The sequence below is a fragment of the Oratosquilla oratoria genome, chromosome 1 (assembly GCF_046742065.1).
Source record: "Oratosquilla oratoria isolate Oo_2021 chromosome 1, ASM4674206v1, whole genome shotgun sequence".
Lineage (NCBI taxonomy): Eukaryota > Metazoa > Arthropoda > Malacostraca > Stomatopoda > Squillidae > Oratosquilla > Oratosquilla oratoria.
This window is the reverse complement of record NC_134777.1, coordinates 30,567,957-30,587,956: the sequence shown is the minus strand read 5'-3', so window position 1 is coordinate 30,587,956 and position 20,000 is coordinate 30,567,957. Positions and strand designations below refer to the sequence as shown.

The 20,000-nt window shown below is 40.0% G+C and overlaps 1 protein-coding gene across 1 annotated transcript in view; it reads left to right on the top strand.

Moving 5' to 3' along the window:
* The window catches only part of LOC143032553 (hemicentin-1-like), a gene marked incomplete at its 3' end in the record, with an annotated part of 400,485 nt that overhangs the window by 186,178 nt on the left and 194,307 nt on the right, over positions 1–20,000 (top strand). The window contains 14 exon segments of the mRNA XM_076197423.1: positions 45–166; positions 1,027–1,209; positions 1,694–1,848; positions 2,881–3,029; positions 4,497–4,644; positions 5,204–5,468; positions 6,569–6,755; positions 8,839–8,957; positions 11,023–11,188; positions 12,458–12,603; positions 13,017–13,167; positions 14,932–15,089; positions 16,088–16,211; positions 17,823–17,980. Of these exon segments, the coding sequence (XP_076053538.1) occupies positions 45–166; positions 1,027–1,209; positions 1,694–1,848; positions 2,881–3,029; positions 4,497–4,644; positions 5,204–5,468; positions 6,569–6,755; positions 8,839–8,957; positions 11,023–11,188; positions 12,458–12,603; positions 13,017–13,167; positions 14,932–15,089; positions 16,088–16,211; positions 17,823–17,980 (2,231 nt within the window).

Here is a 20,000-nt window from a genome sequence, read left to right as displayed (position 1 = left end):
AGTGTTTTTATATGATAAATAAATTGTATGTTTTTTTTCGATAGTGGCTCCTCGGTTGAACAACGCGTCAGAGAATGTGGTCGACCGTGAGGTGGTAGTCAACCGTCCCGTGACACTCAGTTGCTTTGTGGTTGCCCATCCACCACCTACATATGCCTGGTTTAAGGTTAATATGGTTAATTGCATTTTTTTTAAACAGAACATAGATTTTTAGTGATTAAGTAGTGCCTGGTTCTTTAATAGTAAAGCTAGTTGGTGTGTTATCTCTTACTCTTGGCGTTTCTTTGACCCATTGTGTCATTACTCTGGTCATTGCTATATTCAAGTGTACTTTCCCCGTGTGAAGTATTGACTGCATGTTATTGTGCGGTATAATTTGTTCAATAGCATGCAACCGATACTTTATGGACTATATGAGGCGCCCCTACGAACCAGAGCCACGCATCATTTTGTCTATGTTTGGGGAAACCTCTACTCATAGAGAAATTATGCTACTTGATCGTTCTATTACTGGCTGTTCGTTATGGTGTCCCTCCTATACCACTTCTTTGAGTGTATGTTTCCATTTTTGCTTGTATCCCCTATGGTATGGAGGAGAAAGAATACTGCCACTGAGTTTTCCCACTCGGGTCGTAAAAGGCAGCCAAAACGGGACGGAGTGATGGGACTAGGCATCCTGCTCTCTGTAACCATATGTGGTATTTATGTATATGTGTGTGTGTGTATTGAATTTGTGTTTATGCGTACATATCTGTATGTGTATGTGTTTTTGTATATGTGCATTTGTGTACTTATGTGTCTATTTGTGTGTGTATGTTTATGTTTGTTTGTGTGTATATATGTGTGTGTGTGCGCGTATGCAGTCATGTGTATAAATACACGCTTATGTGCACGTGCATCTATCCACATTACCCACTTTTTCTAAGACATCTTCACGATTGCGACACAGGATCTCTGAAGTCGTTTACAAAATCCTTTTGATAAATGTCCTTCCACATGACTAATACCCCCTACCTTTCAATCCAGGACGGTATTAACATCTCAACCACCGTTCCCGGCCTGAGCCTCGAGGCTGGAGGGAGACAGCTAACGCTCGTGAGGGCCCTGGAGGGGGACGAAGGGAACTACACGTGCGTGGCAACTAATGAAGCAGGGGCTACCAAAGTCACTACACTCCTGAAGGTTCTTATGCCACCCCAAATGAATCCGGTAAGTCAGATAGACGTTTAGTCAACTCTACTCCCTCCATGTCGAATGAGGCGTCACACGGTTGATTGGGATATATTTATGCTGGTGCTAAAGGGAGTTGACGCAAACATAAATGAAATATGGTGTTGGTAATGATAATATAAGAAATATGATATCCGGTACCGAATGAGTAGAGTCTCGTCACTTGTAAATGCTGATCACAAAAGACATAATCACGTGTCTGGTGATCAATCGGTAATCAAACAGTGGAGGTTAGAGGAGCTTGATTTGACCATAACTTGAACGTGCCTTATACTATATGGAAAACTTTACATACATTAGTCACCTTGTAAGGATCATTGGTTCTTTGTTACCTACAGTAGTCCTCTGCATCCAACCTTGTTAAGAACCGGCAGGTCTCCTGTGTTCTTATGTTCTCCTGTTAGCGTGATTTGCCAGTTGAAACCTATTATGAAAAGTCTCTATCTCAGTTTTCCACTTCCAGAATGCCATTGTAGACAACAGCCCATTCGGTCTCGAGGGTTCTGAGTTGAAGGTGGAGTGCAAGATGGAAGGGTCGCCTCCTCCGTCTATTTTGTGGCTCAAGGATGGTCAGCTCCTTCAGGAGACGAACAAAATTTCTTTCTTTGCTGGAGATCGGTGAGTATAGTTTAGGTTTGGTTGGAGGTACTCCGTGTACTGAAGTATCTTAGATAAGTCGTCCTTCCAGGATGTATAGATTTATATCAATTGGTGTGCATATATACATACACATGGTACATATATATATATATATATATATATATATATATATACAGTATATATATATATATATCTTAACAACCACAATGCACTTTAATTCTAAGACATCAACATCGGGAGACTCAATGGAGGCCACAACCAGAAATTGAAATGTGGTACTGCCGAGGACCCGAACTCAGTTATCACATGACAAGTGACGCAGTGACATACCAACTACGCTATCAAGAGAGATATAAGTCAAGCGCAATATTCATTATACATATTTGTATGCTCGAGTACATACACATACATGAAATTTTGCGTTCAACCCATCTCCACTATGATAGTACAATTGGGAGTATACAAACGCGGGAAAGTATCTATACAGCACTGAATGGGTCCCAGTGATTAGAGATATATTTTAACAACCACAATGCACTTTAATTCTAAGCCATCAACATCCGGAGACCCAATGGAGGCCACAACCAGAAATTGAAATGTGGTATCTCTAATCACTGGAACCCATAGAGAGGGTAGAGAGAGAGTAAATGATCTTCAAAAAATATACCTACCTACCTACCTACCTACCTAGCTACCTACCTACATACATACACACATACATACATACATACATACATACACACACATATACATACACACATGCATACATAAATACATACATACATACATACATACATACATACATACATACATACATACATACATACATACATACATACATACATACATACATACATACATACATACATACATACATACATACATAATACACATATACACACAATAAAATGTGTCAGTTCCCATTAAAAACAAGAGGAAGAGGAAAAGTATGGCTATTCGTAAGCCTTGCTTTCAAAAGAGTCCAGGACAAGACACATGCCGCATAATAAAAACGATAAATTTAGGTAACGGGACTCATCCACCTTCTAGGATCCTTCACGTCCGGGGTCTGACGCCAGAGGATGCCGGACGCTACACATGCATCGCCAGTAACGCCGCAGGAACCTCCGAACTCGACTTCGACGTCCGAGTGGTCTCGCCACCGGGTCTGGCCTATCAACCGCAGACCTCTCGAACAGGTACTATTTTTTTTTTTTTTTTTTGAAGAGTGCTAACGCTGTAGATCGTTCGGATGATTTCTTTTATTTTTTATTTTGTGAGTAAAATGTTTCTGAATTGTTCCTCGATAGTTACCAGTGGTTGACACCTGACCCGGTTGATTACCGATCCAGGTGTATATGATACAACTTGTCGATATTTCTCCTGGAGTAAGTTACTGTAGATGGAGACTCTTGACTTTGCATGAGGTCATCATTCTTACGGAATATTCATACACAGCAGGGACAAGTACCAACCGCCACTAGTCGTTGAGGATCGATCTTCATTCTTTTAATTTCGAGGCGAAGTCCAAACCAGTCGCAGTATTGCGATATTTAGTGACTTATTACATAAAGCTGAATGTTAATTCCATCATCTGTGTTTTTGTTACCTTTTATTTTATATAAAAAAGATTATCAAAATCTAACTAATAGTTCAGTTTAACTTTTTCTCACTAATTTTTTTATAATCATATTTGTCAGGTAATTGTAAGGTCTACTCCACAACAGCAGCAGCAGCAATAGCAACAACAACAACAACAACAGTAAAGATGACAATAATAACAACAACAACAGAACCTAAGACTATATGAATGAGTTACATAATACCTGGTTTGAGAAATTCCGTTCAAGATCTTATAAGTACCTAGGATAGTGCCAATTGTTTTTATTAATAAGAAAGTGTGTCAACGTAGACAAACGTTCACGCAACGTTTGCAGGTAGTTACCTTCGTACGCTCACTAATTGACATTGACTCGAGTTTTGCGTTGGAGAGAGACGAACGGTGGGGACCTACTTGTGATAGTCCTGCAAAGTGGCTGGTAGAGTGAACTATCTTACTTGTGGCCAATTCCAAACCCATTAGTCCCCTCATCTCGATCTAGGAATACAGCCCAGAAAATCTGGCACCAAGATATCTCTCTATTAATGCAATCATTACTTGAGGCGTCTAGAATATAAAGGGTCCTCACTTCGGTACGGAAATATGTTTTTAGAGCGTTTGGTGTTAAGCAAAATTGTTTACGCATGACCCCAGCATTTTCCCATTTCTATTCTAGACGCTTCATTTCTTCTACTTTTTCGCTGAGTAGAAAGCCACAAAATTGGTACAACACAGACAACATTCCAAAATTTCTTCTTGTTGAACGGCCGTAGGACTGTTGCTATCCACTGTGAGGCTTCGGGCTTACGTTGTTCAGGGCAAGGATAGGTGGTACCTTACGAAATGACTTTGATTTCAGTGGTTGGAAACCAATGCTTAGAATGGATTCCCTTCCTAATTTCTACTCTATGGCCAGGATTCGAACTTACACACTTGACCTTCTTAGCAGCTGCTAGCCGTCACACTTTCGCTATACAACAACGGGTTCCAATTAATCAATTATCAAGTAAAATCTTACAATATCGTTGATCCATTTAAAAAAAAAAACTATATTGTACTTCGCCAGTGTTGCTGAATCGAGCGGTGTCACTGGATTGTCCTGCAGTGGGCAACCCCGAGCCGACCATCGAATGGATGGTAGACGGTCGCTCCCTGTCCTCCTCCAGACAGTTCCTGCGGCTCACCAATGGTGGTAGGCAGCTTCATATACTCAGGTGTGTATTTCAAGATAAATTATCAAAGTAGGTTGTTTATTTGTGTATGTTTGTGTGCGTATGTATATGTGTGTATATGTGCGTGTTTGTGTACGTATGTTCGTATATTTTTTTGAGAGCGTAGAATTACTATATATTTAGTTAATAATCATGCAGTCACTACATGTCGAGGTTCATGTGGTATGTAACCATTGTGGCTATAGTTCTTTGTCATACGGGTCTCTGTGGATGTTTTTATTTTATTTTTCTATTTCGTGTTTCAAGTTACAGTATGGGATAGGGCATTCTTTTAGCACATTTTGATATTTTTGAGTCACAGGATGTTTTTTTTTAAGTTATAGAATGGGATAGGGCATTCTTTTAACACATTTTAATATTTTTGAGTCACAGGATGTCTGTTTTTTTTTTAAGTTACAGGATGGGATAGGGCATTCTTTTAACACATTTTAATGTTTTTGAGTCACAGGATGTCTGTTTTTTAAGTTACAGAATGGGATAGGGCATTCTTTTAACACATTTTAACATTTTTGAGTCACAAGATGTCTGTTTTTTATGGTAGAGTGCAAGATAAAGACAACGGGACAGTGACGTGCGTGTTGAAGAATAGTGTTGGAGAGTACAGACACAATTACACCCTGGAGGTCCTTACACCTCCCACCATAATACCTTCGCCGACGCCGTCCTCCTCCTCATCATCATCCTCTTCCACATCCTCTTCCTCGAGCTCGTCTTCCTCCCCGTCGTCCAAACAGGACACCGTTTCCGTACTCGAGGGAGAAGAAGTCTATCTTCGATGCGCGACGACAGGACACCCAACTCCGGAGGTAAGGTTTCTACCAGGAACGTAGGGGACGTGGGCCTGGCTGAAGACAAACTCTAGAAAGTTTTGATTGTTCATTTACAATTGGGCGCCTATGATTCAGATAAATAAGCTCGCTTCTGGCAGCGAGAGGTGTGGGGGAGGAGGAAAAGGAGGGGGAGGCAGTGACTGTCCTCGGGGAAGTCTCGGTGCTGCAGGTGGCTGGAGATAGTTTCCTCAGTCTCGAGGCAGGCAATCAAACTAATGTTAGTCGGGCGGCTAACTGTCGGCAGAGCTGAAATCGGGGCCTCAAACGTTGGGCAGCCAGATATCAGGAACGTAGAGGATGTGGGTCTAGCTGAAGGCAAACTCTGGAATTTTTTTTAAATTTATTTATAGTTGGCCGTCTATGAATCAAATAAGCTTGCTTCTGGCAGCGATAGGAGCGGGAGGAGGAGGAGGCCGAGAAGGAGACGGTGGCTGTCCTCGGTGAAGTCTCGGTGCTGGAGGTGGCTGGAGATAGCTTCCTCAGTCCCAGGGCAGTCGGTGACTGCCAGGTGTTCGGTCCCTGTGGACCTTTCGGAGGCGCCGACGCTACTTATGCGTCACCAGTGAAGGAATTGCCTCACAGTTTTCCAGAGGCTTTTTTCGTTCTTTAAGGCACTGATTTCTTGTGGCCAAGGTAGGAAGTATCAGAAAATTGACAGAAAACAACATATAAAAAACATAGATGAAATTTTAAACTTATTTTACCATGAATTTAGAATTTGGAAAATATATATTTTGACACACAAATGCACAGAGAAAATTCTAGCTAGAGACAGAAGTGGAGATGGAGACAGAGAGAAGTAGAAAGAGATAGAGGTAGGGAGAGTCAGAGAGAAAAGAAAAATAGAGTTAGAGAGATAGAAGTAGAGTTAGAGATAGAAATAAAGAGGGGAGAATAATTAGAGAGATACATGTAAAGAGAGTTAGAGGCAGACAGAAGTACAGAGTGTAAGAGACGGAAATAGGGAGTGAGACAAGCATAGCAGACAGAGAAACAAAATTCATATAAGAATAATGTGTGACCCTCGTCCTTAGGCGCGTCACTAAAGGTTCATGAGTTCGAGGTTGACTTTACAGATCACCTGGCTTGTGGAGGGTGAGGCCATGACGAAGGACCAGTTGGCAGACCTTGGTATCTTCCTTGTCGAAGACGGCCGCGCCCTTCACCTCCCAGACGCAGGCGGGCACCTCACCAGGCGCTACACCTGCATCGCCGCCAACTCCGCTGGATCCGTAGAACACTCGTTTCCTCTCAGTGTCATTTGTATGTAAATATTCTCACACTGTACTTTTTCACAAATTTTGTCATGTGTGTGTATGTGTGCGTGCGTGAGCGCGCGTGTGTGTGTCTATACCTAATGGAATTTTACAGGAAAGAGCAACGCTCGCTGGGTCCCTTCTCCTATTTTCTAATCATAATTAGATAATTATCTAACATTAGATAATAGAAGATGGGACCCAACGAGCGCACGCGCGCGCGCATATATATATATATATATATATATATATATATATATACATATATATATATATATATATAAATATATATATACATATATATATATGCATATATATATATACATATGTATATATATATATATATATATGTATGTGTGTTTGCGGTTACATATATATATGTATGTGTGTGTGGATATGTATATGTATATATGTATGTGTGCATATTATGTGTGCGTATGTGTATATGTACGTGTATGTGTATGCGTTTAACTGTGGCACTGAGGATCTGTGAATATGAATGTGGGTGCTGCTTTATGCATGAAGGTTTGAATTGTATAATCCTCCTGTCTCTTATAATCCCGTCGTCTTCGTCGCCTAAATTATAACTTTGGTCAGACATCCTACTTGGTAATGGAACTAGTCAGGGTTTCAATTAATCAGTGGGTACAGAAAAAAAAAATTAGTCCAGGATATATTCCACAGGCAAATAAAATCGTACCATGTTACCCAGATTAAAGATTTATAATCGCAACACAGTATTGCTATAAGTTACAATTGTATGTAAGGGTTTTAAGGCACAAAGACGGCGACAACAATTTCTCTTTGTTCTTCATTTAACAATTGTACAGTCGACACAAAAATTTTCGATTCCGGAGATTTGACAACTTTGAACACGCAATGACCCCATGCCGGGTAACTGAATTTGGTGGTCCTGCAAAGCTGGCCATTTTCATAACCCGTCAACTCCCTTACCTCCATCATGAGGTGGAGCCCTGAGGACCGATACCCGGTCTCCGGACTGAACCCAGACTCTGTCTACTAATTTCAACTGTATTTTTTACACTTTTTATTTCCACACCGGTGACTGTTCCCCTCCCCTTGTCCCTTTCAGCAAGTGACATAGAAACAGTCTCACACTTATAAGTACAGCCCAGAGAGCACCTAAAAATTTCATCCCAGAGGTTTTGTTGGAGAACCCAAGGACCGTTGCCAACTTATGTTGACCCGCGGGTTTTCCGTTTAGTGAAACTTAAGGCAAATTTTCTATCGTTAATACGCGTTGTGAAATATAGATGTTTAGTTACATGCACAGTATACCTAACCATGGATGATGTTTTGAACTTATTTTTTTGTGCATCTCTGTAATTTTGTTTCATTACTATGTCTTCTGGTTTCGATTCTTATTTTGTTATGTGGGGTGGTGAAGTCAGGACACTTTTGCTATGACTATTTGTTTAAAAAATAATAATAGATAAATAGATAAATAGGTAAACAAATAATGATTGTCCTACCAGATAGAACAGTGATGAATTACGTCAAAAATAAAATGATCTCATTTACAACTCTCCCTCCAAGTATTAACTGAAAAAAATACTCGAAAATGACCTGAAAGTTGCATAATTTACATTTATTAAATTTATCATCTATCATTGCATAGCAATGGTGAAAGATTCAGTAACTACTGTATAGAAGACATTTTTTTTTTTTTTTGCATGTTTCCGAAGGAATTTCTCCCCGTCTTCTCTTCTCTCCATGAGGGGATGGAGATGGGGGGGGGGGTTCGCCGATTAAATAAAACAGCCTTGCTGTGGATGTGCTGTGTCTTGCTACATTGCTTCTGACCAGGGCGATGAGCGAGATGCAGGGATGACCCGTCATCCAGGAGGAGCTAAAAGAGAGAGAGAGAGATAGGGAGGGACGGGTGGTGAATGGGAGTGGAGTAAGTGGGGATGAAATTATGCCTTTTTGACTTTGGCTACCTCCCTTATAAAGGAGAAAAAACCCTTGCTATATGTATGTATGTACATTGATCATTTTCATAACAGTAGTGAAAGATTCAGTAACTACTGTACAGAAGGTATCCTTTTTCTTTTTGTGTGTTTCCACAGTGCCCCCCGAGATCGAAGACCCTGAAGAGGGAACCAACTTGACGGTGGTACAGAACTCGCTCGCTCGATTCGACTGCATCGTGGACGCTCGGCCTGCAGCCACCTTAACCTGGTTCAAGGTATGTCTACATGTATATGTATACACACACACACACACACACACACACACACACACACACACACACACACACACACACACACACACACACACACACACACACACACACACACACACACACACACACACACACACACTTTCGTCGAATGGACGGCGAGAATTGATGTTCCGAAGAAAAAGGAAAATCTACGTGAATCTCAACGTCCAGGAAGTGCCTTATTGTATTTATGGGGAAGGGGAGAACTCGTGGTGTAGTGGGGGGTGATAGGGAAAGAGAAGGGGAGGGGTTATTGAGGGAAATGGAAGGAAATGAGGAAGAGGGGGACATGGTCCAGGAGGCCAGACGTCTTGTAAACAAAAGGCGGACCGACGATGATGATTTCGGTGACGACGGGATCAACAAAAATGTAAAGATTAGAAGTAAAGATAAGAGCAGCACAGTGGAAGGTGATGATAATAGTTTCCAGGGATCTAAAGAGGGTGGTGGGGGGATACCAACCTCCCCCGATTGGCAAGACTTGGAGAAACTTGATAAGATGACCGAGCATTGGGAAAACAGGTTCGGTAACGTAGCAAAGATTGCGCAGAGAGTTGAAAGATTGGAAGAACTAGAGAAGGCGAACAAAGACTTAACTTTAGTAATAGAAGAATTAAAAAGACAGTTAAAAGAAGTCAAAGAAGAGAATGAGGAATTAAAGAGGAATAATAAAGACAATAAAGAGGCCATAGCAAAAGAAGCACAGGGCTGGAAAAAAATCCAAGAAAACAGTAAAGTTGCATTTACTGACATAATTAAGCAACAAATGAAAGAACAAACTGAAGACTCAGTTATTAAAGTGATGAGACAGAAGGAGAATATAGTAAGAGACTTAGAAGACAAAAAGAAATGTACAATTATACTAGGAATGGAAGAGAAATTTAACCAGAATAGAACCACAAGAATTAAAGAGGAAAAAGAAAAAGTAAACAGTTTACTAGAATTAGTTCAGGAAAATGAACCTGATATCATGAAACAAATTGAAGAGATGTTTAGGCTCGGAAAATATAGTTTAGATAAGACCAGACCAATTAAGATTAAATTCAGGTCACAAACAACAGCAGAGAATATCATAGCAAAAACAGGGAAGCTAGCAGCAAGTGATCAATATAAAAAGGTATGGATAAAAAGAGAAATGAATAAAGAGGAAAGAGAGGAAGAAAAATGTAAAGGCAAGAAGCTAAAAAACAAAACAAAAACTAGAACAGAACGGAGTCAGAAATAGAAGAATTCTATTGGAGAGTAGTGAATATGAAAGTGAGGAAATGGACCATAACAAAGAGAAACAAAAAAGAAACAGAAAATACAATGGAAATAACAGAAAGTTAAGAGTGTCCTACACAAATATAGATGGGTTAATAACAGGACTGAATGAACTGAATGAGTATCAGAAGGAAAAAGAAACGGACATAATGGGAATTGTAGAGACAAAATTAAAAGGTCCACTACCACCCAACAGGATAGGACACAATGCATATAATCATTGGATTAGAAACAGAGAGACAAAACAAGGGGGTGGAGTTATGTTCCTGACTAAGAAGGATATAAACATGAAGAGTGTCACATATGGAAAGAATAGAGTAGAGATGATTATGATAGAAGTAGAAGACAGAGATATGAAAAGCAGAAATTTTGTAATAAACTACGTGCCCCCAAAAACAGCCTCGTGGGAAGAGAGTGAACATAAAAGTATGTTAGAAGACACAAGAATAACATTAAACAAGATAATGGAAGATGGAGGAAGAATAGTTATGATGGGCGACTTTAATTGCAAAGAAGTCTTCTGGGAAGAGATGACAGTAAAGGGTGGAGAAGACTCATGGGGAAATGTTCTACTTGAGATGATTATTTACCATGCAATGACACAATATATATGTGTGTGTGCGTGCGTGTGTGTGTATGGGTAGGTATGTGTGCATATCTCATATCTATGAGCACATACATATTCGTATAATTATGGAAATGTCGAGATATACAAACTGTTACGAGAAAACTACGAAGCTAATTATTGTTTTTTGTTTACCCTTAGGACGATCAGCCCGTAGATACCGGTCGGGACCCCTTTGTCCACGTGTCGGGCGGCGGGGAACGTCTGAGCATCCTGCGGGTGTTGCCCCACCACGCGGGCAAGTACACGTGCTTGGCAGCGAGTACGGCCGGCGAGGATGCCCTCACGTATTCGCTACAAGTCTTAAGTAAGTATCACCCTAGGGAAGAATATGAACACACAAAACACACACACGCGCGCACACACACACACACACACACACACACACACACACACACACACACACACACACACACACACACACACACACACACACACACACACACACACACACACACACACACACACACACACACACACACACACACACACACACACACACACACACGCACACTCGCATGCACACTTGAACACAGACGTTCACACATACACTCGCATGCACACATACGCATATTTGTGCGCGCGTTCACGCGTTAATACGCGCGCACAGTTCCGACTGATTGCAGATGATTTTGTGAAGCTAAGAAAGGGCGACACCGAATTGAAAGGGTCTCGGTCAGTCGTGAGTGCGTTCAGGCAAAAGGAAGGTCCTCCAGATGCAGGTAGTGGTTTGCTCTTCGTCAGAACAAAACTCAATAAGTGCATCACCATATTGAAGGAGTTAACCATTCTCTTAGCCCATCTCTACCGCCTGAGAAAATACTACGGAGAAATAAATAAATAAATAAATGAATAAATAAATAAATAAATAAAGTAAACAAATAGTAAATAAATAAATATATAAATAGATAAATAAATATATAAATGGATAAATAAATAAATAGATAAGTAAAAAATAAATAAACAATAAAATAAGATAAAATAAAAACTGAATAAAAAAAAAAAAACAGAACAAAATAGAATAAAATAGAGATAAATAATGAATGAAAAAAAAATGAAAATGATAAAAATGTAAGTAAATGGATCAATAAACAAATACATATATGAATAAATAGAATAAAAGAAACAAGTGCAAGTAAATAGATAAGAGAAAAATAAACATTCAAATAGATAAATAAATAAGCAAATGTATGCATACAATGATAAATGAACGGAAAATTTTCCCCCATTGCGGGAAGGGTTAAAGGGATCCACTCGTGTCATTAGCCCCCTCAACACACGGTGACGCACTTCATATGCTTTGTTCTGATTGAGGTAATTTTATTAATTCCATGGGACGGACCTCCATTAAGGTCGAAGTTCATATCCTTATATATATATATACATATATATATATATAGATATATATGTATATGTAGATATATATATATATATATATATATATATATATATATATATATATGTATATATAGATATAGATATGTAGATATATATTGCTAAAATAGAATTTCTCAAAGCCACCACCATGTTGAAGGGACTAAAGCAAACTAAAGACTAAGACTTCTTTGCCTCACAGTTCCACCCATTATCCTGGATGACATTGGCCTAACGGACGCAGGAAGACCGGAAGACACCGTGGGCGTGGTGGGCGGCACTGTTGACCTGGAGTGCTACACCGTTGGTACGCCCACGCCTAGTATCAGCTGGTCCAAAGGAGGTCGGGTAAGCATTAATATGGTACACCTCAACATAGAGAGGCTTCCCGTGGCGATCCGTGCAGTCTTCCCAGGAAGATACGAATTTCTATACTCCACAAAGTGACAGTCAAAGCTCCTGGATTTTATTGAATTACATTTTTCATAATTCTCCATTTTTAATTTCTCTTATTTATTATTATTATTTTTTTTTTTTTTAATGCGTCCAACTTGCCAAAAGTGTAACCTCAATAGATAATATAGATCTCATTTTCTAATGAATTTTTGCTAAGTTAAGATAGGTATTGATATATATTTTTATATTATTATCCCTGGGATCACCACTCACGTTAATGAATTCCTTTGTTATTCATTATAAAAGCAATGAATAACACAATACGAAAGGTAATGAAGATCTTGACCCCATTCGTTTCTGGACAGCACCTGACGGAGACGGGTCGCCTGGTCTTTACAGAGGAGAATCAGGTCCTCCGGGTGACGGACGCCCGTGAAAAGGACTCGGGGCGGTACTCGTGCACAGCCTCGTCACCTTCTGGCCAAGCCACGAGGGACTTCCTCCTTGTCATCCAAAGTACGAAAATTCAAAGTTCATCTGTATCACTCGTTCTCAACGATATAGATAGATAGACTTTTTTTGGCAATGAATCAATGTACATGAAGTGCAAAAAAGGACAAGAACACATGGTTCGGAATAATAAATGCAAATTGCCGAGGATAACACAAAAAGCATGTATTTGTGACCCGTTAGGATTATCGTTTACTATTCCCAGTATCTGAGGCACAAGGGTAGTCTGATAAGTGTTTTTTCCTCATGAACACCTGTTTTTGATTAAATATATCTTCTAAGATTATTCTTATCTTGTTCTGGTCTAGCAAATCTCTTTATTCTAGAATATTCATTATGACTCTTCATTAGCTGGTTTTGTTTGTGTCCCTTTCGTAGAGTAGAAAAAAAAATACATAAAAGGAAGGCGCGCCGTTACTTTAACTGGTAGGTCTTATTCTTAAACACATACATTCGGAGTATTTCGACTAAATGCATTTGCCATTATGTCTGCTTTTCTTTCATTGCAATGAAATGTTGTGTTAGTTTTAACACGGTTATGTTCCAACGTTCGATCGTCCCCTGCAATGTCTTTCCTTTGAATAATTGAATTACTGGGAGGCGACATATGCATATATATATATATATATATATATATATATATATATATATAATATGTATATATATATATATATATATATATAATATATGAATATATTGATAACCCAATATATTTCTGAAATGTTTAAAGGGTCACACGGTAGCCAGTGTTTCTAAGTGATAAGTAATATATTTGGCTTTTACTCGATTCAGCACTACTCTCATAAGCTAAAGTTATGCTTTCCCTTTTCATCCAGTTATTGGAATATGAAATTGGAAATGAATGATTTGTTGAAGTTTTGTATAACAAGGATAGGAACAGGCCATAAGGCCTTCAGGTCTTCAAAGTTATGTCTCTGTTCCGCGGCCCACGTAAAAAGAGACCACTATGCGGAAACATTTAGTCAAGGGAAGGGGAAGCACGAATTAAAAAGGATTACAAAGGCGGAGCATGCCGACAGGAGACCATTTGCTCCATATCTAGGTCGGATGCGAAGTTGCAAAGTTAAAGACAAAAAGCGTCAGTAGTCTTAACCTGTCAGGACGTAGATTTAATTTGGAAGTGAGGAGAAACAACTTCACCAACCGTGTAGTCAATGAATGGAATAAGCTTTCTGTAGAGACAGTGTAATGCATTAGGGTGCGAAATTTTAAGAATCACTTAGATAAACACTGAAGCAATATGCTGTAAGGCCTACCAAATGTTTGGTTCGCTTGTTTATTAATTTTTTTTGTCAATTTTTTTTCGTTTAACTGTCTAATCTTAGCATCCGGCCTAGTTATAGATTAAAAGGTCTACTGTTGATATGCTCTTCCTTTGTCAATTTTTGCAATCTTTTGTAAGCAGCTAACCCTATGAGTGATCTTACTTTGACTATGGGAAACTTTAGAACACTATTTTATCTAAAATAACGTTTCGCCTTTTAGTATATGTCCTGCAAACTTTAAGTAGCTTTCAGTGGTTTTTTAGACAATTTTCAAAAGCTCTTAGTAAAGTCTCCTCTTCTAGCTACCAAAACTTTCAATGTAATCATAACATCAAGCAGAGACGATTTTATTTTTCATCTAAAACCCTCCTGAACTTGCTTTTTCTTATTTATCTATTTATTTATTTTATGTATGTATTGATTGATTGATTGGTTTATTCATTCATTTATTAATCTATTTGTTTATTTATTCATTGTTGCTCAGGTCCCCCGCGCATCTCTGATCAGCTCGCCACCGACATCGTAGTCAACTTGCACGAGAACGTCGTGCTGACCTGCGAGGCGGAGGGGATGCCGCCGCCCGCCGTCACCTGGACCAGACATGGACGAACCCTTGGACCTTACAACCATCTTAACCTTAGGGCGAGTTCCTATCCTGCAAATCCATTTCAGCTCTCAGTCTTTTCCTTACAGTGTTAGGACTTCTCTTACAAAATGTATACAAAATAATGTACTGTATATACAGTATAATACAAAAGAAACCAGTGACGGTTGCCTATCTGTGGTAATCTTATATGATGAACACGAATCCTGTCTCTTTTCAAAACCCGTCAACCCACTTCACCTTCAACTGCAGATGAGGTCCTGGGGGCTGACACTCGGTCCCCGGACTGGGTGCAAAATCTTTCTCTGTCAACCTCGACTGTAGCTCTTACACTCTTTCACACATGGAGAGCTGAGAACCGGCGACTGCTCTCCTCTTCCATGAGTTGGTGACGTAAAAACAGTCCCACACTCACACAATACAGACAACAGTCCAAATTTTCTTCCCAGAGAGGAAAAGACTGATGAAATGCAATCAAGATTCATAGAGATATTGGGACCCAGTCCAGAGATTGTCAGCCCCTCAGGGTTGCAGTGTCAGATGAATGCTTGCAAAAAGAAAAAAATTAACCAGAACAAAATCATTACAGGTGTTAAATTTGCCCTAATGGGTAGATAAAGGCTGGTCATTTTGATTCCTTTACATATGCCAATATTCACGGCTGAACTTGCAGTTATTGTATATACTCACTAGTTCAATTTCATGTATTTCATAATCTAGAGGTTGGGAATAAATCACTTTGTGATTTAGAATATTCCCTTACTCCTAGAATTCTATATTAAAAAGTACTCTTAAAGCCGCTAGATATGGTATGGAGAATAAGAATCTATAACAAAGTATTAAAGAAGAAATAGCCACAGTAATGACTGGACTGTTATTAGGATATTATAGATATCTAAAGTCCAAGTAGGTTATATTTCAATTTTAGGAACACTGTTATCTTGAGCTTCCATTACTCCGAGAAATATTCAAATTTACCCTCATTTAGGATAAATTCCCCATGACCTCTGACCTAATGTAAAGACACTTGTATTAGGTCGAAGCTGGTGGTCGCGAACTACACATTGACCGTATACGTGGAGGAGACGGTGGAAGATATGCCTGTTCCGCGGTCAACCCCGCCGGCCAGGTTTCGGTGACTTATACGGTGACCGTTCAAGGTACGTAAGATTGATGATCCCGTTGGGTCAACTATATTCAAGGTTACCCGACTTTGGTCGTGTCAGTCGTTGAAACATAATTTGTATTATCCATATTCAAATTTGTAAAAAAAAAAATAAAAAAAAAAAATATATTATATATATATATATATATGTTTTGTTAAAAACAACTGCGCATTCGGCGCTACAAAGCTTCTTAAGTAGACTTTCAAGTCTTCTGAACGTGGATTTCTGGTTATCACAGGACAGACGGAATAATAGATTTCCAGTAGACATTAGGAACTTTAGTTAGCATTTTCAATGTAATAGAGACAGAGAGTACAGGACATAATAAACATAGAAAGAAAGCTCTGGGAGAGGTCACAACGTAAGACGCGGGGTGTAGTAGGTGTGGTTTGGGGCCTCCACTTGACAAGTGGGAAGACATTCTTCTCGACAATGTCGTTCTCGTTTGGCCAACGTAGCAGTCGAGAGGCGTACAGTCCTCTAGGGGGCAGGAAAATTTGTATACTACGCTGGTGCAAGCGGGACCTTCGGGGCGAGGAGAAGTGTTGTTTCTAATTAAAAGTGTAGCTGTTTTTTTGTTGCGGTAATATATAGAGAGACGAACTTTAGAACGACATTGTCGAGAAGAATGTCTTCCCACTTGTCAAGTGGAGGCCCCAAACTACACCTACTAGAAAAACACAACACACAAATCACAAGAAAACTTCTAGAAGACAACACCGTCATTCTCGCCAAGGAATCAGAAAAGTCTAGACTTTTCTTCCTGGAAACACTTATTATACGAGACATACAACCAACTATTAACAGACAAGTGGAAGCCCCTACATTACTCCCCAGCATGAAGCCCCTCCCTAGGACTAGTAGCCCTCTCAACCACAACAACACACCTTCCAATCACACCGACACCCAAGTCCCTCTCCGACGTTCCGCCAGACTGATAGAGAGGACACTTGGCCCTCAACGGACATCTGCCCCACAGCAACAAAATCCCACACATGTACGTGACCTCTCCCCGTGTCTTACGTCGTGACCTCCCCCGCGTCTTACGTTGTGACCTCTCCCAGAGCTTTCTTTCTATGTTTATTATGTCCTGTACTCTCTGTCTCTATTACATTGAAAATGCTAACTGCGTTTAGCGAAACGTCTGTACATTCTTTCTCAACTAAAGTTCCTAATGTCTACTGGAAATCTATTATTCCGTCTGTCCTGTGATAACCAGAAATCCACGTTCAGAAGACTTGAAAGTCTACTTAAGAAGCTTTGTAGCGCCGAATGCGCAGTTGTTTTTAACAAAACATGTTTAAAAGAAAACCTGCTGCCAAGATTCACACACACACACACACACACACATATATATATATATATACATACACACACTTCTTCTTTTACTTTTAGCTACGAACTCCATCTTCGTGGAACTGTAAAAGCAGTCAAAATTATATGTGTATGTGTTTGTGCGTGCGTGTGTGTGCATGCATTTGTGTTTGTGTGTATATGTGTGTGCGTATGTGTGTATTAATCTTTCCATACCCTCTTAAAGCTGCTCTCTCGTTTATTAATTAATTCCTTCATTCGATTTATAAGTGACTTGTTCTTGCATTGCAGTTCCTCCGAAGATCGAAGATGCCAACTTGCCAGCAGAGACCGTGGGCGTAGTGGGTCAGGACGTATTCCTCGAATGCGAAGCGTCCGGGAATCCATCTCCTGACATCACGTGGTCCCGGGGCAACTTCAGCCTTACTCCGGAACATCCCAGATACCAGGTGCGTTCGGCTAGGTGAATTTCCCCGTTTTTTTTATTCTGACGTAAAGCCCTTTTTTCTTTTATTCCGATTTTATTTTTTATTCATCATCTACGAGTATTTCGGAGTATTAGTATTTGTCCTTATTGCTTTAAGGGGAACAAATTTACTCTGGACACACAAAATCCTAGCGGTTAGGTTACTGTACATTACATCTAGACCGCCAACTTCGCTATTCACCTCAGAACTTTACTTGTATGTGATCTCATCTGGAGAGAGGTCATGGAGGGAGGTATTACTTCCATCCGTGACCTCTGACTGCCCTAGTGACCTCCGGGCTGACCGGGTACCTGACCTACATCACGTACCTGTCATAAGAACATAAGAATATAAGAATAAAGGAGACTACAAGAGATTATAAGGCCTACACTAGGCAGTTCCCTGTTCATTACCACTTGTCATTCCCATTCATAAAGTTGTCTAACCGTTTCTTAAAACAACCTGTAATTTCAGCGTTCACTACATGGTTACTAAGTCTATTCCATTAGTAAACCAATTCTATTAGTAAACCCATTCTTGCCTATTTCCTTCTTAAATCTAAATTTATCCAATCTATATCCATTACTGAGAATCCTGCCCTGTTTTCTTAATATGATGACCTTGTTTGTGTCACCCTTGTTAAAACCTTTGATTCACTTGAACACCTGTATTAGATCACCCCGCACTTTACGTCTTTCCAGAGAGTGTAGGTTAAGGTGCCTAAGCCTCTCTTCGCAAGGTAAATTTCTGAACCCATTTATCTTTTTGGTCATTCTCCTCTGTACTGATTCTAGTGAATTGATATCCATTCTATAGGACGGAGACCAAAACTGTACCGCATAGTCAAGGACGGGTCTAACTAACGCTAGATAGAGTTTGATAATTACCTCTGCACTTCTATTCGTAACCGTCCTAGCAATGAAACCTAATGCTCTGTCAGCTTTATTTCTGGTGCTAATGCACTGTTTCTTGGATTTAAGGTCAGGACTCACTAGAACTTCCAAGTCTCTCTTTCACTCTATTTTTGGGGTTGCATAGCCCCACGTTTAACACCCTGCATTTTGAGATATTGAAGTCCATTTGCCATTTCTCCGACCGTGTGAACAATTTGTTAAGATCATCCTGCAGAATCTCGGCGTCGTCCTCTGACCTAATTATTGAGCCCAAATATGAAAGTAAAAGGGCACATGATAAGAATGTTGGAGAGCCTTCTGGAAAACAGAAGTTCTTTGTTGAGATGAACGGCAGGAAAAGCAGGTGGAGACTACAAAGGAACGGACTCCCACAAGGGTCCGTACTATCTCCCCTCCTTTTCAACCTCTATACGAACGACCAACCTGCCTTTGATGATACGAGAAGATTCCTGTACGCAGATGACCTGTGCCTTACTACCCAATCTACATCATTTGGTACCATCGAGCAAAGGCTCACAGTCGCGTTAGAAGAAATGGGACGCTATTATGAACAGTGGTCCCTTAATGCCAACCCCGGGAAAACGAAGGTATACGCATTCCATCTCAAAAACTATGCGGCAAATAAGAAGCTAAACATTGTATGGAATGGGAGAGTCCTTGAACATGGGGACAATGCCATCTATCTAGGCGTTACCTTAGACCGATCCTTACCTACCGTCCTCTTATCAAAGCACTCCGAGGGAAACTATCTTCCCGACTATCATTACTATCAAAATTAACCAACACCAAATGGGGCGCAGACCCTAAGACCTTGAGAACTGCTGCTTTAGCTCTGTGTTATTTCACAACAGAATACTGTGTTTTCGTCTGGTGTAGATCTACTCATTCTAGGAAGATGGACCCCATGCTCAACGAAGTCTGCCGCATCATAACGGGGGCCCTTCGCCCCACACCAACAAACTACCTATACAGGCTCTCTGTTATATCTCCACCTGCGTTACGAAAGAGACACAATCAATAAAACTGAGAAAAGAAAACAAGAAAATTACCCACGGCACCAATTCTACGGCCACATACCAGCCCCGGCA